Source organism: Phyllosticta capitalensis, assembly GCF_038381095.1.
Source record: "Phyllosticta capitalensis strain CBS 128856 chromosome Unknown BKA78scaffold_4, whole genome shotgun sequence".
NCBI lineage: Eukaryota > Fungi > Ascomycota > Dothideomycetes > Botryosphaeriales > Phyllostictaceae > Phyllosticta > Phyllosticta capitalensis.
Window position 1 is genome coordinate 166,636 of NW_027117442.1, and position 22,259 is coordinate 188,894.

At 48.0% G+C, this 22,259-nt stretch overlaps 15 protein-coding genes across 15 annotated transcripts; 13 read left to right on the forward strand and 2 right to left on the reverse strand.

The window, feature by feature from the left end:
- Positions 1-4,078: 4,078 nt before the first annotated feature.
- On the reverse strand, positions 4,079-4,489 carry BKA78DRAFT_367836 (uncharacterized protein; the record flags this gene model as incomplete). The annotated part of the gene is made up of 1 exon (XM_066892615.1): positions 4,079-4,489. The coding sequence occupies one exon, from the start codon at positions 4,487-4,489 to the stop codon at positions 4,079-4,081; it is 411 nt and encodes a 136-aa protein (XP_066744981.1).
- A 589-nt stretch (positions 4,490-5,078) lies between these two features.
- On the forward strand, positions 5,079-5,811 carry BKA78DRAFT_310601 (uncharacterized protein). Its single transcript, XM_066888137.1, has 2 exons — positions 5,079-5,243; positions 5,295-5,811. The coding sequence occupies exons 1-2, from the start codon at positions 5,102-5,104 to the stop codon at positions 5,495-5,497; spliced, it is 345 nt and encodes a 114-aa protein (XP_066744982.1). The 5' UTR covers positions 5,079-5,101; the 3' UTR covers positions 5,498-5,811.
- Positions 5,812-5,833: 22 nt separating this feature from the next.
- On the forward strand, positions 5,834-6,661 carry BKA78DRAFT_367843 (uncharacterized protein; the record flags this gene model as incomplete). The annotated part of the gene is made up of 1 exon (XM_066892616.1): positions 5,834-6,661. A coding segment is annotated over one exon (825 nt), but the record flags the coding sequence as incomplete, so codon positions are not given.
- A 166-nt stretch (positions 6,662-6,827) lies between these two features.
- On the forward strand, positions 6,828-8,301 carry BKA78DRAFT_342539 (uncharacterized protein). Its single transcript, XM_066890394.1, has 2 exons — positions 6,828-8,024; positions 8,083-8,301. Exon 1 carries the CDS (start codon positions 6,889-6,891, stop codon positions 7,963-7,965), a length of 1,077 nt encoding a protein of 358 aa, XP_066744984.1. The 5' UTR covers positions 6,828-6,888; the 3' UTR covers positions 7,966-8,024; positions 8,083-8,301.
- Positions 8,302-8,593: 292 nt separating this feature from the next.
- On the forward strand, positions 8,594-9,473 carry BKA78DRAFT_109828 (uncharacterized protein). Its single transcript, XM_066882239.1, has 2 exons — positions 8,594-9,079; positions 9,132-9,473. Exons 1-2 carry the CDS (start codon positions 8,698-8,700, stop codon positions 9,365-9,367), a joined length of 618 nt encoding a protein of 205 aa, XP_066744985.1. The 5' UTR covers positions 8,594-8,697; the 3' UTR covers positions 9,368-9,473.
- A 45-nt stretch (positions 9,474-9,518) lies between these two features.
- Positions 9,519-10,307, forward strand: BKA78DRAFT_351590 (uncharacterized protein; the record flags this gene model as incomplete). Its single annotated transcript, XM_066891199.1, has 1 exon — positions 9,519-10,307. The coding sequence occupies one exon, from the start codon at positions 9,519-9,521 to the stop codon at positions 10,305-10,307; it is 789 nt and encodes a 262-aa protein (XP_066744986.1).
- Positions 10,308-12,525: 2,218 nt separating this feature from the next.
- On the forward strand, positions 12,526-14,068 carry BKA78DRAFT_351592 (uncharacterized protein; the record flags this gene model as incomplete). The annotated part of the gene is made up of 4 exons (XM_066891200.1): positions 12,526-13,021; positions 13,085-13,193; positions 13,795-13,832; positions 13,887-14,068. The coding sequence occupies 4 exons, from the start codon at positions 12,526-12,528 to the stop codon at positions 14,066-14,068; spliced, it is 825 nt and encodes a 274-aa protein (XP_066744987.1).
- Positions 14,069-14,495: 427 nt separating this feature from the next.
- Positions 14,496-15,053, forward strand: BKA78DRAFT_351593 (uncharacterized protein; the record flags this gene model as incomplete). The annotated part of the gene is made up of 2 exons (XM_066891201.1): positions 14,496-14,772; positions 14,839-15,053. The coding sequence occupies 2 exons, from the start codon at positions 14,496-14,498 to the stop codon at positions 15,051-15,053; spliced, it is 492 nt and encodes a 163-aa protein (XP_066744988.1).
- Positions 15,054-15,481: 428 nt separating this feature from the next.
- On the forward strand, positions 15,482-16,123 carry BKA78DRAFT_367852 (uncharacterized protein; the record flags this gene model as incomplete). Its single annotated transcript, XM_066892617.1, has 2 exons — positions 15,482-15,850; positions 15,903-16,123. Exons 1-2 carry the CDS (start codon positions 15,568-15,570, stop codon positions 16,121-16,123), a joined length of 504 nt encoding a protein of 167 aa, XP_066744989.1. The 5' UTR covers positions 15,482-15,567.
- A 230-nt stretch (positions 16,124-16,353) lies between these two features.
- On the reverse strand, positions 16,354-16,767 carry BKA78DRAFT_310607 (uncharacterized protein). The gene has a single exon (XM_066888138.1). The coding sequence runs from the start codon at positions 16,653-16,655 to the stop codon at positions 16,407-16,409; it is 249 nt and encodes an 82-aa protein (XP_066744990.1). The 5' UTR covers positions 16,656-16,767; the 3' UTR covers positions 16,354-16,406.
- On the forward strand, positions 16,731-17,434 carry BKA78DRAFT_367860 (uncharacterized protein; the record flags this gene model as incomplete). The annotated part of the gene is made up of 2 exons (XM_066892618.1): positions 16,731-17,040; positions 17,091-17,434. The coding sequence occupies 2 exons, from the start codon at positions 16,731-16,733 to the stop codon at positions 17,300-17,302; spliced, it is 522 nt and encodes a 173-aa protein (XP_066744991.1). The 3' UTR covers positions 17,303-17,434.
- A 370-nt stretch (positions 17,435-17,804) lies between these two features.
- BKA78DRAFT_351596 (uncharacterized protein) lies at positions 17,805-18,382 on the forward strand (the record flags this gene model as incomplete). The annotated part of the gene is made up of 2 exons (XM_066891202.1): positions 17,805-18,102; positions 18,165-18,382. 2 exons carry the CDS (start codon positions 17,805-17,807, stop codon positions 18,380-18,382), a joined length of 516 nt encoding a protein of 171 aa, XP_066744992.1.
- A 201-nt stretch (positions 18,383-18,583) lies between these two features.
- BKA78DRAFT_351597 (uncharacterized protein) lies at positions 18,584-19,393 on the forward strand (the record flags this gene model as incomplete). Its single annotated transcript, XM_066891203.1, has 1 exon — positions 18,584-19,393. One exon carries the CDS (start codon positions 18,584-18,586, stop codon positions 19,391-19,393), a length of 810 nt encoding a protein of 269 aa, XP_066744993.1.
- A 285-nt stretch (positions 19,394-19,678) lies between these two features.
- Positions 19,679-20,453, forward strand: BKA78DRAFT_342545 (uncharacterized protein; the record flags this gene model as incomplete). Its single annotated transcript, XM_066890395.1, has 2 exons — positions 19,679-20,168; positions 20,224-20,453. The coding sequence occupies exons 1-2, from the start codon at positions 19,760-19,762 to the stop codon at positions 20,451-20,453; spliced, it is 639 nt and encodes a 212-aa protein (XP_066744994.1). The 5' UTR covers positions 19,679-19,759.
- Positions 20,454-20,815: 362 nt separating this feature from the next.
- BKA78DRAFT_367867 (uncharacterized protein) lies at positions 20,816-21,703 on the forward strand (the record flags this gene model as incomplete). Its single annotated transcript, XM_066892619.1, has 2 exons — positions 20,816-21,341; positions 21,396-21,703. 2 exons carry the CDS (start codon positions 20,816-20,818, stop codon positions 21,677-21,679), a joined length of 810 nt encoding a protein of 269 aa, XP_066744995.1. The 3' UTR covers positions 21,680-21,703.
- Between the last annotated feature and the right edge of the window lie 556 nt (positions 21,704-22,259).

Below are 22,259 nucleotides of genomic sequence, written 5' to 3' on the forward strand. Positions count from 1 at the left end.
ACTATAAGGTAGATCCTCTTATATATAACTACCTTAACCTTATAATTAAATAGGCCTACAACTAACTTAGATATAAGGGAAGATAGTGCTATAACTTTAAGGGGAGGCACTACTATTTAATAGATTCTAATATAGCTGCTTAGTCTAATACTATTTAAGCTAGCTATACTACTAAGCTCTCTATACCTATAGTAGTATAGGAGAGCATCTATATATAAGGTAATTATAATAGCTACTTATACTATACTTATAACTAAGAGTACTCTCTATTATACTACCTAGTTATCTAATACTTTAGTAAGAGCTTTAGGAGCAATAGCAGCCTAGGCTACCTAGTACTACTCTAGTCTAGCTATATCCTCTCTTCTCTAGTACTTAAGTTATATAGCAATAACCTTAACAACTACTTTAAATAGTATATATAGTATATTAGGCCTAGACTTTAGGATAGATAGAAGAGGGATTTTAAAGAGATATAGAGGATCTATATTTATAAGTACTACTATCTTAGTATACTTGAAAAGAAGGATCCTTAGGTCTTTATTAATTAAGAGGTCTTATAGGGTATAGCAAGAATAATTATTTAGTATATAAGAGACTTTAGAAAGATAAGAAACTAGATAGATATCTCCTTTATAGTCTTATTTAGGTATTAGCATATTAATATATAATTACTTTTTAGTTTTTTTAATTAAGCTTATAACTTTATTAATATTATTATAGTATCTCCCTAGGTACTTCCTAAGATAGGTAAGTACTAAAGCTACTTAGTAGTAGTAGTAGGTAGCACTATATAATACCTTAACCTACTATAATATATAACCCTATTAATAGGGATATAGATATTAACTACTAGGGGATAGTAATATATACCTAGGCCTAATCTACTTCTATTAGAGGTAGGATCTACCTTAATAGAAGCCTACTAAGTTAGCTATAGCTAGGTAGGAGCTATAGATCTTAGGTCTCTTAATATAACCTAGTATAAGTAGGTATAACCTTATACTAGGGAGTAGGTAAGGAGGAGGTAGAGTAATACTTTTCTTTATATTCTATAAAGGGTTCCTTCCTAATCTTAGTATATTTTACTAAGATATAGTAAGTAAAGCTTTAATAAAATAAATCTAGGGTACTAGGGCTTAATAACTAAGTTAGTAGATAAGTAGAGAAGTAAAGAGTAGGAGTAGAAATATAAATATAATTACTACTAGAGATCTATCTAGAGAGAGAGGGTAAGCCTCTCTTATATACTTCTCTAGTAGCTAGAATTAGCTTTCTTAGCTAATAGTCTAGACTCTAGGTCTTAGGGCTAGTTAAGATCCTTCTAGAAGGATTATCCTAGCTCTATACCTTTCTAGACTCTTTAAACTTTTTAAATCCTTCTAGACTATAGTCTAGACTCTTAGTAGCTAGAGAGAGGCCTAGTAATATCTAAAATACCTCTCTAGAGATCTAGTCTATTTTATATAGATCTAGACTCTTCTTTCTCTTTTAAGATCCTAAGTATCTTTTCTCTTTCTATTATATAGTCTTAATACTAGTATTAACTTCTATAAGAGGGAATTTAGTAGGTAATCCTTCTACTCTTAGAATCTTCTATTCTAGCTCTAGAAGAGGCTAGCTAGGTAGCCTAGCCTAGATAAAGATTTAGAGTAAGATCTCTAGAACTACTAGACCTATTTCCCTAAGACTTATACTATATCCTAGGCTACCTTATAGTAGTCTAGAGGTAGAGATAGTAAGGGGTAAATAGTACTACTAACCTAATAGTTCTTCTAGGTCCTAAATAGACTAGGGGTAAGGTAGGGACCTAGGGGTCTAGTAGAGCTATTTAAGGAGTAACCCCTTAACCTAATAGTATTATTAGGGGCTAGACTACTACCCCTAGTCCTTTCTACTACTAGATCCTAGTAGATTTAAGTCTAGGCCCTTAAACTACCTTTTTTATACTAGGAACCCTAACTTAAATTTTACACCTATTTATAGTTATAAGGTATTACTACTAGTAGTACTAGAGAGCTTAATTTGCGCTCTATCTAATAGTAGTTTCTATTTTCTAAAAGGTGCTCTAGATCTATTAATATAAAGGTTCTAGTCTAGTCCCTTCTATAATACCTTAGTAGTGCTTTTTATAAACATAGTAGTATTTTATATAGGCGCGCATATATAAGGAGTTAAATTTATATAGGAATATTACTTAAATCTACTTAAGTTATATACTACTTAATATACAACTTGCTTAATTTTAGACTTAGTAAAATTTATATTAATTACTCTATATAGCAACCTGTATATTAAAAATAGCCTTATATGTGCTTAATATTATTACTAATAGTAAGTAGAGCGTACTAGCTAGATATTAGCCTAATACTAAGTTAGTCTTGTAGCCCTAGCAAGGCTATAAGGTAGTCCTTAGTAAGTATATAGTCTATAGCACTATGCACCTTTAAAGAAGAGAGGGAAAGAGAAAAGGAATAGTAGATAAGATACTAAGGCTAACTATTAGCTAGCACCTAGGTGCACCCTTAGTTAGTTATAGTTAGTAAGGGGAGGAAGTACTACTATTCTCTTTAGCTAAAGGTACTTATAAGGAGCTTAAATTATAAGAAGGTAAGTATAATTAAGCCTATCTTATAGAGATAAGTATATAATTAAAGAGGTCTTTTTTTTGTAAAAGAGTGTAAAAAGCTTGATTCTTTTCTTAAGGTTAATCCTTTAAGCTTTATACTAAGGTAAGGACTAAAGAATAGGCTAAGCCTAAAGCTACTATCTAATCTAATAAGATAATCTAGCTGCTAATACTAGGAGGCTAAGAGCTCTAGCACTCTCTGCCTAACTATATTACCTACTATAGTTAAATAGAACTTAATAAACCTGCTAAACTCTTTATTATATACTACTAGAGCCTCTACCTATAACTTCTAGTATTTCTAAATGAGCTGCTTTATCTTACTAAATACCTCCTTAATAGGATTTAAGTTAGGTAAGTAGGGAGAGAGAAAGATTATCTTACAGCCTTTTACTATAATTATCCTCTTAAGCTACTTATAGTTATAGAATAAGGTATTATCTATAATAATAATAGAGTAGTTACTAGGGAATAGGTTATACTTTAAGAGTAAGTAGTATTTAATAAAGGCCTTAAAGCCTTACATATCTATTAATCCCTTATAGATAAGGTATTTAAGGAGGCTATTATAAGTAAGCACTAGGAGGATATTTATATATAGTATCTTAAACCTAGCAGGTACCTTAACTAAGTAAACTACTAATAGATTACTAATCTTTCTCTATACTTAATACTAATTACTAGACTTCTAATTATAGCTACTTTTATCTATATATATATACTACCTAGGCAAGATCTCTCTAATAAGTACTTTATAGTATAACTAATATTCTAGGTTCCTTTCCCTTACTATATAGGAGCTAATATATAAGCTATATCTAGTCTTCTAGAGTACGCGTAAGATTATTAGTTGTAAGACCTTAATATTAAATTTATCTAGGATCTAGCTAGCTATTTTAAATTTATATATATTGGAATATTTTAAGATATAGATAAGGAGGGAGGCGATAATATTAGTAGTAAGAACTTATTTATATATCTTTTTAACTAGCTTAATAGTAGTCTCTTTAGAGATAAGGGGGTGCTTAAGTTATTTCTTAATATTATAGATAGTATAGACACTATAATTAGCAACCTCTACAATCTAGCTAGTACTAAGTTAGGTATTAAGTTAAATTAGGCACTTAATTACACTATGCTAGAAGTTGCTAATATAGGGTGGTATAATAAGAGAGAGGGTAAGGATCACTACTAGTAATTAAGGATATATAGGTATTACTACTAGTAATAGAGGATATATACAAATTATTATAGGTAATAAGAGAGGTGTAAGGTAAGATAAGGGTAGTAAGGTAGGTGATTGCCTACTCCCCATCGCATAGGATTATGGACCCACCTATCCCACTATTAGCAGGGGGTTAAGCACCAGCGAGTTCAATTAATTCTCACAACAACTGCAAATGCTTATTGAATATGGCTGTACAACGGTCGTCGTCGGATTGTCCATTATCAGGACCAAGGAACGGCGTAGGCGCACAGCAGCAGCACGTCGCGACGCGTGTAACGCGACATGCCCGCCTGGTCACTGATACTGCGGCCGGCCCGATGCGGTAAAGACGGATGGGCGACAACTTCGAACGTCGGCCGGAGGTTGTTGCATTCTTCGCTGTTTCGGATTATGCGTGTGCCTGGGTTGCGTCTGCAAGGGCGGGCGCGGACAATGCTTTGTGGGCGAGCGGGATTCTTGTTGGTCTCCTTGTTGGGTCTTCTCGTAGGTGCGTTCTTCGGCTTCGTCGGGAGTGTATTTCCACCGCGAGAGTATTGGTTTCGATCTTGCTTTTTGTCAGTCTTCCTCTCACAACTACTTTCACCTGCTCGTTCCCTTGACGGTCGAGCAGTTTGTGACTCTTGGTTGCACATGGCTGGTGTTCCGTCAAAGGTGATGTGCCATGTGATCCATGCACCCTGCTCGCGTGGTGGACAGGATAGGGTTAAACACCGCGTATTTACGCGTCAATCCTCAATCTGTTCGACAGGCTCCAACTCTCTCCAGCTCTATCCAACTCTCTCCAACTCGCTCCACCCCGCTCCAATTCGCTCGATCCGTGGGAAGAATACTGCTCGTCGTCTTCTCGTCTAACTGAAATCATGAATGCGGAGGTATCAGACCAACACAGTGACCCTGGGGTATGCTCGGGAGAGTGGTTGAAAAAAGTCACGGACGGAGAGCCATCAGACCAAATCCCTCGCGTTTTACGGCGTGCCCTAGACGGTGCCAGTCCACACCTGCTCAAATCTATGATTGCCAAAATGTGGATGGATACAGATGAAGAGAGGGGCTTGGATGCACGTCGCTACATCGAAAACGTGTTTCTTGTTGAAAAGTCTGAGAACGAAGCTTCGGATTCCGACGACGACCCACCCGAAAAATTCGAACCCATCTGGACGACGAAAAGAGCAACGTCGGGAGATTCCAGCAACGAGCCAGAATTACTCCTCCCACCTCCCGGGTACTACAACATCGTCCGCATCATGACCATAGGACCTATTGCATGTCCATATGTGGAGAACCTCCCAGACTTGCAGAAGAAGAAACTACGCACTAAAATCTGTCGCCACTGCAATGAGACTTATGTCCCGACTGACGACGCTCAAGAATGTATCTACCATCCAGGTAGGTCTCCACTATCCCGAACAAGTTGGTGTATGCTCACTCCTCATTTAGGGGAAATCGAGGCCGACACGTCCCAATTCAGTGGCTGGGATGAAGAGCAGCATGGTCCCCTTCTTACCGAAGAAAGAATCAAAGAGCAACCAATGAAGTTTTCTTGGAACTGTTGCGATAGGAAGGTGGACGCAGAAGGCTGCCTAGCGTTCGAGTTTCATGAGAATAACCATGGAAAATGCCCAAAGTCCTTTCTCGTGTAAGACAAAAGGGCTCCATCTGTGTCTTTGAACAACTCTACCGGCATAGAATCTAGCAACGGGCTAGACATCCGGTGGATCTTGCGTCGATGAGTGGCGATGGCCGCGATCCGAAATGCTGCTCCTCTTTTCAGGCATCGGTCACTCTCTTACCTCAATCTTCTTGCGGGCGTACTATTTACCTACTCAAGCCCTTCTTCAAGCACCGTCGGATCCAATGATGCGTTTTCAGATTGCGAAAGTGAATGGCTAAGACGTTCTTGAAGTCATCTTGAGGCCCGCGTCACTTCGGTAGTGGTCGCCCGTGTACCCTGCAAGCGCGGGGAATAAAGTTTGAGACGTAAACAACGCGTCACTCCACCCCTTCTGCTTAACCTCTCCAAATTCACCTACTGGGTTCTTTTCTCTTCGCTTTTCCACGCCTCTATCTTCACAGAAACCATGGACAGTGGTCCGAGAGATTACCGCGAATCCATCTTTGAAAGGCTTCCTCCCAATCTACGTCGCGGTATCGACGGAGCCGCGACGCTGACGGTGAAAGGTGTCCTTGCTTCTGTATGGTTCCACCATGATGACACGCGCGAGTTCATCGAGGGAGTTTTGGGCTTTTACGACTCGGATGCCTTCGCTTCCTCGGAGTCCGAGAGTGATGACTCTGTTGATCAGGACTCCTCAAGCATTGCCTCTAAAACGGGATCCGACTCATCGGAAGAGAGAGAAACAACAACGGAAGATGAGGAACAATCATCGACAAACGAAGGAGTAACTTTGACGGCCCCCGCAGATGGACAGGAAAAAATCAGAGGCCAGAGGATGCGGAATCCAGCGCCCAGCTACTCCAACACGCGAGGAATTGAACCACCTCGCCCGCTGCCGACAACTCCAGATTGGAAGACAAAAAGATCCGTCGCCTTTGTCTGCCCGAACTGCAAGAGGCGCCAGGAACTGCAGCCGCTAATCGTTGTTCAGGACGACATCGTTGCATGTGCCTTTTATGGAAAATGGCCTGACTGGAAAGTGGATATTATTCTCAAAGAGAACGCCTTCGAAGAACCAACAGGCTTGTGTTGGCTTTGTCGTGTTGGATACGGGAAGAAACGACGCGAGAGTGCTGACCTTTTCGACAGCGATTTGAGCATGCCACCAAAGCGCAAAAAGTACTGAGCGGAGCAGGCGTCAAATCCGGAGCGCTTGCGGAAGGATTGTATGTGGAGCCGCTGCAAGACGGTGGAGTCCCATCAAAATTGCTTTTGTGTAACCGTACGCTGTGTAGCGAGTAGCGACAAACGACGCGACTTTTCGCGTCGATTCCCAACCTCCAACCTCCAACTCTCTCCACGCGTTGAAAAGTTTGCTTACCTTACCCTTCCATCTATCTCAGTCCGATCGACGTCATGGCCACCGAGCAAGACCCGCGACTAATCCCCAGTCTGCCCTGGTTTCCCGATCAGCAAGACTTGGCCGTTGCAAGTGTGCATCGGATTCCCATAGAGCTTCGACGCGCCATCAACTTGAGGCCTGAGATGGATGTGAAGCTTTTGATCGTTTACTTATGGCACCATCCGGAAGACGCGCGCCCACTTATCGAAAATGTATTTCTCCGGCGTCCAATAAATCCTGCTTCGGGTATCCTCAGCCCTCCACATTCCGACAGTGAGGCATCGTCTGATGATAGTCTCTCGTTCTCGAGCGAGGAGTCTGTCAACAATGAGTCCGACAGAGAAGAATCGTCCGAATCCGAGAGTGACGAATCGTCTGATAATGAGTCCGTGAGCTCCTCGGACACTGATTCTGACTCTTCAGAGAGCGACGAGCCTTCCTCAGAAGAAGAAGACACCATCATCCCCCAAGTGACCACAGGCCCGGCTCTATCACTTGGGGATGACACTTCTGATGAAGAGTCAGTGAGTTCATCAGACACTGACGAAAACTCTACGGACGAAGAAGTCATCCCCCAAGTGACCACAGGCCCGGCTCTACCACTTGCGGATCACTCTTTTGACGAAGAGTCAGTGATTTCGTCAGACACTGACGACACGTCTACGGACGAAGAAGTCATCACACGTCCGGCAAGCAACGCCTACAGATCCAATGATACCCGGGGCCGGACAAGGAGACTTCCCTCCACTCGGAATGACTTGTCTGAGGATGAGACCTGGGTGCACCCACACAGATCTAACTACACCTCGTCGGAGAGCGACGAGGCATCTGAGGAAGAGGATCCCCACGTTCCCCAAGTGTCCAGTGATGAGTGCACCAGCTCCTCGGACACTGATTCGGACTCGTCGGAGAGTGACACGACGTCAATCACATCTCCTGCGACCATCGGCTACGTGTCGGAGGCTCGACGACTTAAAAGAGCGGCTCCATCGCCCGAGTGTTACATCGCGGAGGACGAAGCAGCGCCTCAAAGCCAAGAGGAAGTTCGAATTTCCCCTCCGAAGCGGAAGAGAGTCCGCTTCGCTGTTTGACGGCATGACGGCGAATGCAGCGTTGTCGGGATCGCAGCAGGTGTCACGAGGTTGTCAAGGTATGGCACTGTCCACGGCAAACGAAAGTTTCGGCAGCAAAGACTGACAGCTTTTCAGAACGCGACTTTTCGGTTGAATGCGGACAGCGACAGCCGAACTCAACGAAATTGAGAAATCCCCACAACTTTGCTCGAACTTTCACAGGATGGGAGCCCGTGAACATGGTTGGCGATGATGAAGATGGCCGTCAAAGCCGCCTTGGGAAGGCTCGACGTCCTACTTATATTTTGGCGCCAAATCCGGGATGGTCAGGAACTTCCTCAGAGAAATTGGATCAACTCCTGGTGTTTGACTGGCATGTGGGTATCGCATGCCTGTGGAATGCGATTGATGTCAGCACACGCATCGCAAACCATGCGTGGTGTCTATCCGAAGACTTCCAGCTTGCATCTGCCGCATGTCAAGAGGGTCGCCACTTGACCAAGAGAAAATTCCGGTCGAAGAAGCAGGAAAGTTCCCGATGACTCCCGCATTGAATTGCTCGGCCTTTCTCGATTGTCGTTCCATGCATTGGGTGTCCGGGCGACCGGCCACGCAGACACGCGTTGGGGAACCGCACCTCTCCACCACCTTTTTCAGCGCTCAGAAATACCCTGAGTCTTAGCCTCTCATGCCGACCCTCATCTCCAACTCAACTCTGAATTTGCAGCAAAGCCGACCACAGAAACCGCAATGGAGCCAGTCCCTTCCATTCTCCAAGAAGCCTTGGAAAGGGCCGACCAAGGAATGCTCGTGGAGATGGTGGGCCGCTTGTACAACGAGAACCCCGAGAGTCGAAGCTTTGTCGAGTCCTACTTTCTGGTCGACGAGTCGGAGGTGTCTGAAATCAGCGACCCTGGATACTCTTCGGACACGGAAGAAACGGATGTGTCGAAGCCAAAATCATCTCAAGACGGAGCAGAGCAAGCTGCAGAGGCGCCACTGGAGAGCCCTGCAAGTTCGACGCCCACTGCCGACTTTAGCAGGAAGAAGCATCGCTACGCGCAGTGCGCCATTTGTCGTAGTAGATACGACGTCAGCGAAAACAACAAGTCGGCGTGCAATTACCACGACGGTATGGCTGCTCTCCATTGAGAAAGAAGTTCGCAACTGATCCGGATCGACAGGTAAAATCCACCACAAACAGCTGTACTGGGGACTATTTTGCAGGCCAGGGAGACACATTGCGAGCAAGGCGAATTTCGAGAGACATCCAAAGGGTTTCTATTGGTTGTGTTGTCAAAAGAGCGGGGACCAGCCAGGCTGTCGGACAGGGCCGCATGTCGACATTCGTGAAAGAGGGTCTCAGAAGCCTCGTCAGCTCATTGGGTGTTGCAGGTTGCCAAAGGTCATGGAGATCTAGGGAGGTGTAGAGCAATAAGGTTTTTCCCTTGTGTGTATATCCCGGTTCCAGCGGCAGAGACGCGCTCAGAATATAAACAACGCGTTTTCCCCGCTTCCAAAACTCCGTCCGTGTTCAGATCCTCTCACTTCTCAAACAGAATCTGTCAAAGATGCCCAAAGGGAGATCGTTCATTGAGATGATTCCTCCTCTTCTCCGAGAGGCCTTGGAGGAGGCGGATCACGATCTGCTTCAACACTTGGCCGCCATTATGTACTATGACCACCCTGAGAAACGTCGATTCATCGAATCGTTGTTTTTTGTCGACAAATCAGAAGTTCCCAAGTTCGAAGGCGACGATACCGAGCCAGAAGATGAGGCGAAATTGCCAGTAGAGCATCACGAAACGAACGCGCCTCAGCCGATGCCAGCAGGAGAAGAGCCAGCCAAAGAGGCCAAAGAGACCAAAGAGGCCAAAGAGGCCAAAGAGCCAGCAACAACAGAGGCATCAAAGCCCGTTGCGAACGCGTCGACGATTGCTGCAAATGTCGCACGGCTACCTGTACCGGATCTCAAAAGGAAAAGGCATCGGTACGCAACCTGCTACAACTGTGAAGCAGAATATGATGTCAGGAACAACCACGAGGAGGCTTGTTTCTACCATGATGGTGCGTTTACTGCTACCGGAGAAAAAGCCAAAAATGACCTAAGTATGTCAGGGGATCTCGAATACGACCAAACGTACTGGGGCCGATACTGTGAGCGGCCCGGAAACAGTCATATCGCGACCCAGGAGAATTTCGAAGAACAACCCGAAGGTTTCAACTGGACCTGTTGCGATGAATCAGGGGAGAGTGAAGGATGTCAAACTGGTCCGCACATCGACAACCGTGAAGAAGTGACCGAAAAGAAGCGCGTTTGTCTCATTCAATGCTGTGGACTTGAGGAGGTTGAAATTTAAAGGCGAGGGTGAAAAGCTTCAAATAGTGTCCCTACGATGGTATGGCCAATGATGCCTTGGGAGGATTGGCACTGACATCGTCCATATAGGGAGACTTCTTTACGACGTCACGTATACTGTTTGCAAGAAGTGGAGGATTATCCGTAGGGTTCAATTGGATGTGTTGCAATCGAAGCGCGGATAGGGAGCGATGCAAAGCTGATGTGTAATTCGACAAGCGTGAACTGTTCGAAGACAAGAAGCCTGTTTTCCTACTGAGATGTCGCTCAGAGCCTGCAATCGGAGTTACGGGCGTGCCGACTGCAATACGAGGCCTGGGAAGAAGATGGTCGACGCCTGGCAATGCTGCGAGAAAATCGAAATCGACGTCGGGGATTTGTGGTACTCGTTGCAGAATGGCAATTTTATTGCTGGCGACGAGGCGCCGAAGTCCACATAAAAGAATCACTGAGAGCTTTACCAGCTTCCTCACTTCGTATGTACAATTCCATGGTGGTCAGGGGCTAGAGATTTACTTTATGGATAAGATAAGGTTTTCAACGAACGCGCATCCCGGTCTGGCTTCATTGACGGAAACGATCAGTCCGCATCTTGAAAGTCGATGCACTAAAACCAAGCGACACAAGCGCAGTTGCAAAGCATGTTGTAGTCGTATTTCGGTACATTTGAGCCGCAGGTGCAAAGGTCACGATTATGACGACGGGAGGTAGTCAGATGATCTGGTGTCATAATCGTGATCACACTTGATCTCTTTGTGAGTTGGTTTCAAACCCTTGTCTGGAAGTCTTCAATCTAATATACTGCAGAATCCGGCAGGCGGGGCAGCCCAGGATGCAAATAACGCGTCTCCTCTACCGTCCCGCGCACATGTCCACCGTTACTTCTCGTTCCTCTCTTCCTCCTTTCTCCTGTCTTGTGGCACACTCAAAAACTTCGCGCCTGGAAGCTCACCATGGAAGAGCAAGAAAATCTCGCCACAATCAACGTGGTCAAGAATGCCATCGACAATGCGTCCGCCGATCGTCTTCGAATATTGCTCAAATACGTCTACGCTCTGGAGCGGGAGCCAGAGGCGTGTGCGAGAATCGAGAGCTTGTTACTTTTCGACGAACGGAACCACTTTTTTGGACCGGCCGGGGACGAACCGAAGACGGAATCCAAGGACGAATGGAATGACAATCCCGTTTCTAAAGGGTCGATCGATGATGACCTTCCTGATAACTTAAAGGCTATGCTGCAGCATCTTGCAGCTAACGACGCCCTTGCCGTGATTGGAAGATATCGCGTTGACCAGCTCAGAGGGAAGCGCAAACGCTTCGCGATCTGCTCTCGCTGCAGAGAAGATTATGATGTCAAAGCAAATAGTTGGAATTCTTGCCACTGGCATGATGGTGTGTCCGCCAGCGCTGGAAGTATGCAATCTGCGAGAACTGCCACGCAGAATACGACGTTACGCTCAATAAACCAGATGCTTGCATCCGGCACAATGGTATGTCAGATTGCCTCAAGGGTGCAGCGTTAAACTTACCTCTGCTTCTCAGGCTTCCTCGAGCCCGACGAGGACCATTCAGTATGGGACTACTGGGACGACGACAAGGATGGTAACCGGTGGGAGCCTTATGAAAAGGTGGCAGAACGGTATCCACAAGGATATCTCTGGTCCTGTTGTGATCGAAGAGGAACTACGAAGGAACGCTGCTTGTCTACTCCACACCTGGACAAGCGAAGCGACCCCGCGCTGAAGACGAGCCTCAAGAAACAGCAGGAAGCCTATCTCGAAGCCAAATACTTTCCTTAGTCGCCGATCTAACGAGATCGAATGCCGGAGAAGGAGCTAGGTACCAACCGAGACCCTGATGAAGCAATGGAAGAAAGGAGCGTTTGAGTCACCAAGAACAGACCAATTCTGGGAGGTATCCTAGACCAAGAAACGGACTCAACCACTTTGATATCTCCGTACTGAGGTAGCGGACGCTGCAAGCGCATCCGCGTCTTGTCCGCACATCATTGAAAACTCCGCAGCTTCGAGGCCGCAACTAGGTGTGATCTGGTATTGATTGCGTTGTGTGACTTTCGATAAGCCCGATTGGTATGTGCCGATGAAACAACCACGACGCGTCTCTCGCCTTTCCTCAACGCGTCCCGTGCCAATCGCACCCATACAGCAACTTGAATCACAATTGCATCAACTGCACAACCTTCCCGGACCCAAATCAAGATGACCCCAGAAGATCTTCTTCACCATGCGATCGAGATCGCAGAAGCCGCTCGAATCCGGCATGTTCTCAGAATTGTGTGCGCAGAAGCCCCAGAAGCACGCAAGCTTGTCGAGTATCACTTGATCGCCCAGGAAAAATTTGTCCCAGGTCTTGCGTCGCTCAAATCTCGCAGAGAAGATTTGGACAAGACAAGTGAGGACTCTGACTCCGGCTCCGATTCAGATTTTGGCACCGAAACGTATGGTCTGGAATCTTCGAACAAGTTGGACATGTTGCGTATCCTGGCGACCCCGTCTGGAGAAACAGCAGCAGCCCGGTCGGTGGGCCAAACAGAGCAAATATCCCAGCACCAAGAGTGCAAGTCTCTCGAATCGGAACAAAGAGTCGACAGCAAAGGGCCAAGAAAACGATCACGCTACGCAGTTTGTGAACGCTGCGAAAATTCGTTCGACGTGACTGCCAACAGCGCCGATTCTTGCGCATGGCACGAAACTGGTAGAATCAAACCCAAACAGTTGACGCGCATACGAAATAGCAGTAGCTAACTTATTCCTGCAGATGACCGCGAGCCCAACTGGCGCAGTTCCACGTGGGATGATTGGGACGAGAAGGGTTGCGGTCCAATTTACCATCCCGACAACCTCGAGGAGTATCCACAAGGATGGATGTATATGTGTTGTAAACTGCCTGCAACTTCAAAAGGCTGCCAGTTCGGTCCACATCTCGACAAAAGAAGCGAGACGGCAAAGAAAATGAGAGCAGCTGGGTGGTCATCATATGGTGGTGCTTGGCTTGGCCCACTGTAGGAGATTCTCTCATTTCTTCCAAAGAAGGGCAGAATTGCGATGCAGTCCTCTGAAGAGACTCGGGCTCGTCGGTGGGGGCGGCCACGACTTGCGGTCTCACGCCTCAACGCGTCCATGATACGTCTTCCAGGGATGCACACTTCGATTTTTCTTTGTCGCTGTCTCAACATCTCATCGTGTCTCCTCCTTTCCAATCATGGTGTCCAAAGTCTTAGACTATGCAATCCAGAAAGCTAGGCGCAGACGCCTCTTAACCACCCTGGGAAGGATATCGAAAGAATCGCCCATCGCTCATTCCCTCATCGCAACAGAACTGGCTTCTCTTCAGTCTGCAAGTAATCAGGAGAATTCCAAAAGCATCAAGACTGGAGACACTGGCGGAGATCCCAGGCAGGGGCAGGCCAAGAAGCGTGAATGCCCACGATATGCCATTTGCATAAATTGCCGACAAGAATTCGACAGCAGCACCAACTCTGGCGAAAGCTGCCATTACCACGACGGTGAGCTCTCACGCCGACGATTACGGGAAGGTTCAGCTGATCAAGCTGGTGCAGGTTTTCTCGGTGACGAAGACGAAGAGAGGAACGAGCTGGATGGCGCCGACTTCCAGTACTCATGCTGTCGAAAGAAGGTTGGCACATCTGGCTGCAAGACTGGTCCGCATCGCGAGACCAAAGCGGAACAGTCCCAGCCAGAGATCAAGAAGAAGATGAGGCTGGAATCGATCCTTTGTTGAATGGAAGTGTGGAAGCGGAACGCCACCCGCAGGAGAAACGCTCAATCTTCCCAGAATCTCAGCATCAACAATGCCGTCGTCCTTTTTGGTAGAGAGGCGAAAGGGCGGTCTCATCGTATCGGCCCTCACAAAACAAGCCAACGAATGTCGGACCAATGCTCGGCCTTTCTCGACGCGCCCAACGCGCCCTTCCAAGAATTCGCGTCATTTCTATTCCATCCCAGCACCTGCTCGGGCGCTCCCGGCCTTGAACGCAAAGGTAAATAACACGTCCTTCTGCGTCGCGTCGTTTTGACTTTCGACTTTACTTCCCGCTTTGCAAGGCATCTGAAACCCAAGACTCGTCACCAATATATGCCTGGCCCCCTCTGCAAAGAAACCATTCGCCGTCCTTCTTCATCACATGAACATCTTGCTTGAATAAGACATGGCGGACAGCGTTTTGACCCTGGCAATCGACGACGCAGACCACGATCGACTTCAAAAGGTCCTCAAAAATCTTTGCCGACAATCCGAACACGCCAAAGCACTCATTGAGAAGGAGCTTTTGACGTCCGAGCCAGCCGACAGCGAGGAGGCATCCAAAGACGAGAAGAAAACTGCTCCGCAAGGCAAGAAACGTCCGAGATACTCTGTTTGCGAGATGTGCCGCGAAGAGTACGATGTGACGAAGAATACGGACGAAGCGTGCACTTTTCATGATGGTACTTTTCGCATCCTCAAACACCACTTGTCGTTGAGGACAGTTGAAGGCTGACCGCTGGGCTCAGGCGAACTTGGGCCTTTGGAAGAGTTCTGGATCGACACGGATGAGGACGTTTGGGGCCCCATTGACTGCGACGAGAACAAACTGCAGTTTCCCAAGGGTTTCAAGTGGGATTGCTGCAGGAAATTCGCTGACTCATTGGGATGCCAAACCGGGCGGCACGAAGAAAATGCGTCAGAGAAGAAAAAGGGCGTCAAGAGGTATAAATGGACTTATTGAGCCTGCCGTCGGCGGTCGCAGGCCTGCAAAAGCGTCAGATTGTGAAGCAAGTTAGGTCTTGACCAGGACTAGCTAGATATCTGTTGGCCTTTGTCGGCACACATGAACGTGAGCAATACCCTCTGACTGGCGTGGGATACGGAAAGTGATGCCGAGAGTCATTAAACTATCGTTCCAACTTGCACTTGGTGTGGTCTCGATGAGACTACACTGTACAATAGCTCTGTGGAAACTGGTTTGTGTGAACAACTCTGTTAACTGTGAAAACAGCGTCCTGATGCTAGAAGGATGAGTGAGCAACAGCCGTACAGTTTGGGGACGGGAGAGGAACAGGGATAGGCTCCCTTTGCTCCGCTTTTCCCGCCGGATCTCGCCGGCCCTGTCAACGCGTCGTCGCGTCCACAACGCGTCTTCCAAATTTGCCGTGGTTTGTCTGTGGCTTCCACACTCTCTCCCACTCAAAGCATTGGTCTATTCCACTTCCCATCTAAAAGTCTTCTTGCTCAACTACACAATGGCAGACAAGACACTGAATCAAGCCATCGAAAGCGCGGACACCGAGCGACTTCAGAAGATTGTCAAAGATCTTTGTCAAAGATCATCAGATTCCAAAGAGTTTGTCGAAAAGGAGCTCTTGACGGATGAGACAGAGCCAGCCGACAGCAAGGAGACCTCCAAGGACAGCAATGGTGTCCCTCAGCAAGGCAAAAAGCGTGCCAGATACGCAATATGCCTGCGGTGCCGAGAAGAGTATGATGTGTCGAAGAATCTGAAAGATTCTTGCCTGCGCCACGAAGGTAGTCTTCTAATCCTCATCTGTCATGGCAGCAGCTGATCTGACGGATGCAGGCGAACTTGAGCAAGACAGCGAATTTTGGGTTGACCACGATGAAGATTGCCACGGTCCTATAGACGAGGACGAGATGAAAGTCGAATACCCTGAGGGATTCCGGTGGGATTGTTGCGAAGAGCACGCCGATTCCAAGGGCTGTGAGACTGGATACCACGAGGAGGATACGAGCCACTGGCCAAAGGGAGCGAAGAGGTACAGATGGAGTTACGGACCTTGAGTTTGCACCGGCAGATGTGGGTCTACGGGATTTCGAAATGGGGATGCTGGACGGAGGCAGTTGCTTTTGATCGGAGATGAAAACACTTTCTGGGTCGGCGTTTTTGATGTCGAGCAGAACGTCTTATGGCTTGTTTGTTCCAGTGCTACCAATTAAGCATTTGCAGTATTATAGAGAATCAATGGAACTTTGTAAGTAGGTCAAACCATCCTTCCCACTACTATTGGGGCCAACCACCTGCGCTTTACTAGAGATAGAATCTTGCATCGTTCTGGACATGAACCTACAGAGATAAGGCTTGAATCCAAGAGGATAAGGCTGGAACTCGTGGGGAAAAAAAGAGGTGAGCGATAGGAAAGACGCTATTGACCAAGATTGTGGACCCACTTGACCCACCCCAGCGCGTAAGTTGAGTTGAGTCGATTCTCGATAATACTGCAAATGCTTCATGGGTAGCGCTATACAAGCGCCCGCTAGTGGATCCACATGCTTGCCTTGGGCCCCTTGAAAAATTGCCCGCACACATCAACATCTTCCCGTCCTGAAGCTCACGTTAATTTCTGGTTTGTCCACGTCTCTCCCTTTCCATTGCGCATTCAATCCCACCATGGCGAGCAAAGCTTCGAACAAAGATCCAAGCAAAGCTTCAAGCACTGCTCGTCCAAGCAAAGCTCTTATCAAAGCCATCGGTCGCGCCGACCTCGATCGCCTTCGAACAGTGCTCCATCACATTTGTCAGAACTCGGAAGAGGCAAACGAGTCGGTCGAAGAAGATCTGTTGATGACCGACTTAAATGTCGGGAAAAGTGGCAGAATGAAGGTCAAGCGTCAATTTTCCAGATATGAAGAGTGTCTACGATGTCGCAGCGAGTTCGACGTTACCGAAAACGATGATCTTGCTTGCACGTACCACTATGGTAAAGCTCCCCCGAAAATATTCGTGTTGAGACGACTGATCTGGTTACAGGCAGCCTTGACGTTTGGGACGACTTTTGGGCTGACCATGACGAGGATGTTCATGGCACCATCGACACGGACAAGATGAGAGAAAATTTTCCCGACGGCTTCGTGTACTCATGCTGCGGAGAGAGTGCCAACGCGAATGGGTGTGTGTATGGACGGCACGAGGAGGAGAAAGACGTCGAGCCGAGGCAACAGAAGAGGTTCAAGTGGCAGTGAGGGGAGCAGGAGGAAGGACAAATGCATGACTCGGAGAATGAGCGGTGTCAGGTTGTGGCCGGACCTCTTAAGTGCAAGGAAATCAAAAGGCAAGATATACAGGAAGTTTCGATGTTGTCAAAGCCGTAGTTAGTCGTCGATGAATAATGGCGAACGGAGTCTCGCTGAGTACAGTGTCTGGACAAGATCGATCGGCCCCCCCTGGTAACAAAACGTCAGAAAACTCTTGAATATTCCTCTCTTAGGCAACAGCTTGACCAGACAGAGTCATCCGAAAGAAAATAAGAAGGTTACGAACAGGGGAGGGGCCGATCGATCGTGTCCAGACACTGTACATGTAGCTGCAAAGACCAGTGGATCGACACGCTCGCTTGCCTGCTGGATGACTCGCCCACTTTTCGCGTAAACAACGCGTCTTCAGCCTCCGAGCTGCATCTGATACCTCATTTGTATTCGACCGGCTTACCTCTCTCAACACCGAATCTGGGCACTTGATTCCGTCATGGCCAGCCAAGATTCGATTGGAACTCGTCCGAGCAAAGTTCTCATTAAAGCCATTGAGTATGCCGACCTTGAACGACTCCACGGAGTGATCAAAAGTATCTGCGAAGAATCTGAAGTAGCCAACGCTCTGTTTGAGGAGAAACTCCTTGTGCCTATTTCGTCTGGCCAAGATAGAAAGAGCGGCAACGCACAGAAAGGCGGAAAGCGCCAACGCCCGAGGTATGCAGTATGCACGAACTGCAAGGAAGAGTTTGACATGACGGAGAACGACGACGAAGCGTGCGATTATCATGATGGTATGCAATGAGAAGCTCATGCTTTGCAGCGGTGGTGGCGTGGGCTAATTATATTGGTACAGGCGAACTTGAGATGGTAGAAGATTTTTGGGTTGACAATGAAGAGGAGACCTTCGGACCTAACGATACGGACGAAAATAAGGCAGAGTATCCTGAGGGATTCGAATGGGACTGCTGCAACGAGCAAACCGACGCTGATGGCTGCAAGACTGGACCACACGTGGAAGACAAAAACCATTTGCCGTCGGAGATGGTGAAAAGGTACAAATGGGACCGATGAGAATGTTGTCTCCAAGACTTTTCGAGTCCATGTTGATAGCGATTTACTACTCCGCGAGAGGACCTACTTCGGCGTTCAGTATTGTAACAGGTCGTGCGCGTCCACACCGCGTCTCCTCAGTTTTCTCTCCCGAAATCCAAAAGCAGCATCGATCAAGCATGCTTCGCAATTTTCATCTCCAAATTTCTTTCCACTATTAGCATGTCAACATCCACCTTCGAGCTCGTCCGCAATGTAGAACGATCTCATCTTAACGATGCCATCCTGGCCGTCTGCGATGGGCTCGCAGCTGCGCGGACGCTTCTCGAGAAACAGCTGCTGGCACACGAGACGGCACGAAGTCAGGAGGAACTAGCTCCTCCAACACTTCTAGAAAAACAGTTGCAGACGGCGAGCGAGCAGGATGCATCGGATTATTCACCGCGCGTCTACATCGCGGCTCCTGCTCCTTTGACGATCAACGAGAAAGAGCTGCTAGTGCACAAGACGGCAAGCGAGCAGCAGAAGGCTCCCGACTTCTCAATCTCACCTCCAATTGCCAAGGAAAAATTTCCAATGCTCGTGACGGCGAGCCAGAAGGCCACCGCTGACCTGGAATCTTCTCCGAACATACGGCCATGCAAAAACTGCAAAAGGTTCTTTCCGACGCACGAATTCTACAGTGAGCGATTCAAAAACTTGTCCAAGAGCTGTGTAGAATGCAGGGGTCGAGGGAAGCGGAAGGACACCAACGATGGCACGACCGCCTCGCTGGTCCGGAAGCATTTAGGACGTCCACGACTGTATCCTCGTCGCGGTGCGGAGGGGCAAGATGATTTGGAAACTGCTGTTGCTGCTCGCAGATATCGCGCCATTGCCCCCCGTGCCCATCTTCAGGCACGCGACCCTCCTCCTGCTGCGTCGTCTCCCATGCTTGGAAGAGGTGCCTCAGGGAGCAGCAACAGCTTTCAAGTCGAAATGGCAACGCAAACACAAAGCCCGGAAGTTCGCAATATGGACCATTCCGTGTGATGGAATCAAAGCAGCATGCCCGCACCACCTCCATAGAGACGGATTGACCAACTTCTCGAGGGAATCCACGGCGCGTCTCTTTGAAAGGTAAACGATTTTGGGTAGATGTCGCTTCACTGGAGGTTGCTGTTGGATACGACCAGCTGTAGCGATTCTAGGGACCGGTTTGCGCGTTCTAATCCGTTGTCGGCACTGAATCGACCCCGACGGACATCCCTTCGCTTGGCTATTTCCTGAAAAGTAGTAGGGCATCCAACTAACGAGACCGCGTCTTGCGCGTCTTCTTCTCCTCGCGTTGTTCTCTCTTTCTCTCCTCCCTACATTCTTTCCTTCTCTTTGCACCAATCTTACCATCTCAGCTTCATCATGGAGAAGAAAGCAGTCCCCAGGAAAGCATCCTCCGGGAAAGCGGCCCGGGGAACATCGAATCCAACCAAAGAGGCGCCAAATTCAGCGGCCCCGCCGGCTCCAAGCAATAACTTTCCAACTCAAGTGGCCCACTTTGGCCCAAGCAAAGTCCTTGTTGACGCGATCTGTCGTGCAGATCACTGGCGGCTGCAAAAAGCACTCATAAACATTTCTCGAGAATCAGCCATAGGTAATGCTCTCGTCGAAAGGCAGCTCCTGGCGATAGATATGGCCTCTGGAGAGGAATCAGCAGTCGCTTCTCTGCTAGGCGTCAAGCGTAAAATTCCGAGATTCGTCATGTGCAGGCGGTGCCGTGAGGAATTTGACGTGTGTGAGAATATCGACGGTGCTTGCAAGTACCATCCCAGTAAGAGCCCCGTGATCATGATTTGGATAGCGGTGGCTAATTAAGGACGGATCAGGACCACTTGCCTGCGATGAAAGTTCGGATGTTTGGTGGGGGTGGCATGAACATGTTGACCCTGAAGCTATCTTGGACGACGACAGAACAATCGAGAACCATCCTAAGGGATTCGAGTGGTGTTGCTGCTATAAGCCTGCCGATGCGGAGGGCTGCCAGACTGGACGACACGAGGAAGCCAAAGATTTCAGACAGGAGGTCAAAAATCACAAGTGGGACCCATATGTCTGATGAGGATGCTCCTTTCAATTGTTGCGAGATAGCAGGCAAAAGTTGGCTGAGCAGTTTGGTCACGATACGGAGGCGGAGGGTTGCAATCAAAATCGCAGCATTTTGCGCGAGTAGCTTGACTGGAGGCGCCGTTGAATGTTCGTGATCTGTGAGCCCCACGAACCTGGGGACCAGTTCTTCGTAGTCTACAAACGGCGCTACATCAGCGCCACTTACTTCGGTTTTCCCCGAAAAGTAGGCAGGCAGTCCGGACTGACACGTGAACGCGTCTCCCACCTCCAGGTTCGCGTCCTCCATCTTCAGCTCCGCCCCTTCTCTCCCGTTCAATCTTCTTTGCTCCTCTTCATATCCAGTCGCCAACAATGGACAGCGAAGCGGGTGCAGACAAGATGACGGCTGTGAGCGAACAGGCTCCAAGCCAAGGTGCCACAGGAATTGAGATTCCAATCAAGGAAGAGGGTCCCCAGGAAGCGGTTTTAAGCAATGCAGCATCCAGTGAACAGAACCAAATGGCTCCTAGCAACGATGTCCCAGACAACGAAACTCCAATCAAAGAGGAGGAGGACGATCCCCAGGACGCGGTCTCAGTCAAGGCGATAGCCAGTGAACCGATCCAAGTGGTTCCAAGCGACGCTCTTATGAACGCAATCCGTCGTTCAAATCTGCGGCGGCTCCAAGCCGCACTCGAGAATATTTGCCGTCAGTCGGAAGTGGCCAACGCCTTGGTCGAGAGGCAACTCCTGGTCCCCATAAGGCCTCCCAAGAATGATGCGAGTGTGCCTCAACAAGGTACAAAGCGCCAGCGTACCAGATATCCCATGTGCAAAAACTGCCGCGAAGAGTACGACGTGACGAAGAATGCAGATGACGCTTGCAAATACCATCCGGGTAAGAGTGGGCCACGATCATGGCTTCGCAGCACACGCTAATAATAACGACCAGGTGAAATGGATTACATCGAGTCGTACTGGTGGGAGGACCAGGACAAGGCACTGGAATGTCTCATGGATCACGACAGCTACAAAGAGTACGATCCTGAAGGGTTCATGTACAATTGCTGTAGTGGGTTTGCCGACTCGAAAGGCTGTCACACTGGACGACACCGCGAGGCAAAACATTTCCAGCCGCAGATGAAGAGGTTCAAGTGGGATGATGAGTACAAGTCCAGTGAGGAATTCCATGAAAGGGCGGCCAAAAAGGCAGCCCAAAACTCAACAGCCAACTGACATAGGGCCTAGTGCATCCATGAGATTCAGTCGCTTATGGAGATTGGGTCAAGCTTGCAACTGGTCGGAGAGATTGAGAGTGCAAGCGGCATGTTGTTCTTCTTTCTCTCTCTTCGTCTTCAACATTCGCCTTGATAAATCCATCATGCCTTCCGCTGTCAATGTCGAGTGATGATGACACGAGTCGATGGCGTAAAAAATCCATGGCCAAAACGATTCACCAGTGTCCCGTCTCTTCTCATCATAGGCGTGTTGGCTCATGGATACAAGGAACTTTGTGATGCTCAAGCAGCTCCAATGCAGTAGTCAAGAGTCCCTGGCCGACTGCATTCCAGTTTAGGCCGACAATGACGACTCCTCCCCCGAGGGCAACATTGGTTGGGCCAAAGCCAGAGCCCTAACACAGCTGACAAAAATATAAAGTGGGAGCGGGGGTGTGTCGTTAGTCGGACGGGCATCGGCAGTTGCACAGTGAACGCGTCCACAACGCGTATTATGGGTACAACACTGGCATATGACTGATCCGACGCGCACAGTGCCACGAAAGGAAGTCGGCGAGAGGTGGATGTGGGAAGAAGGG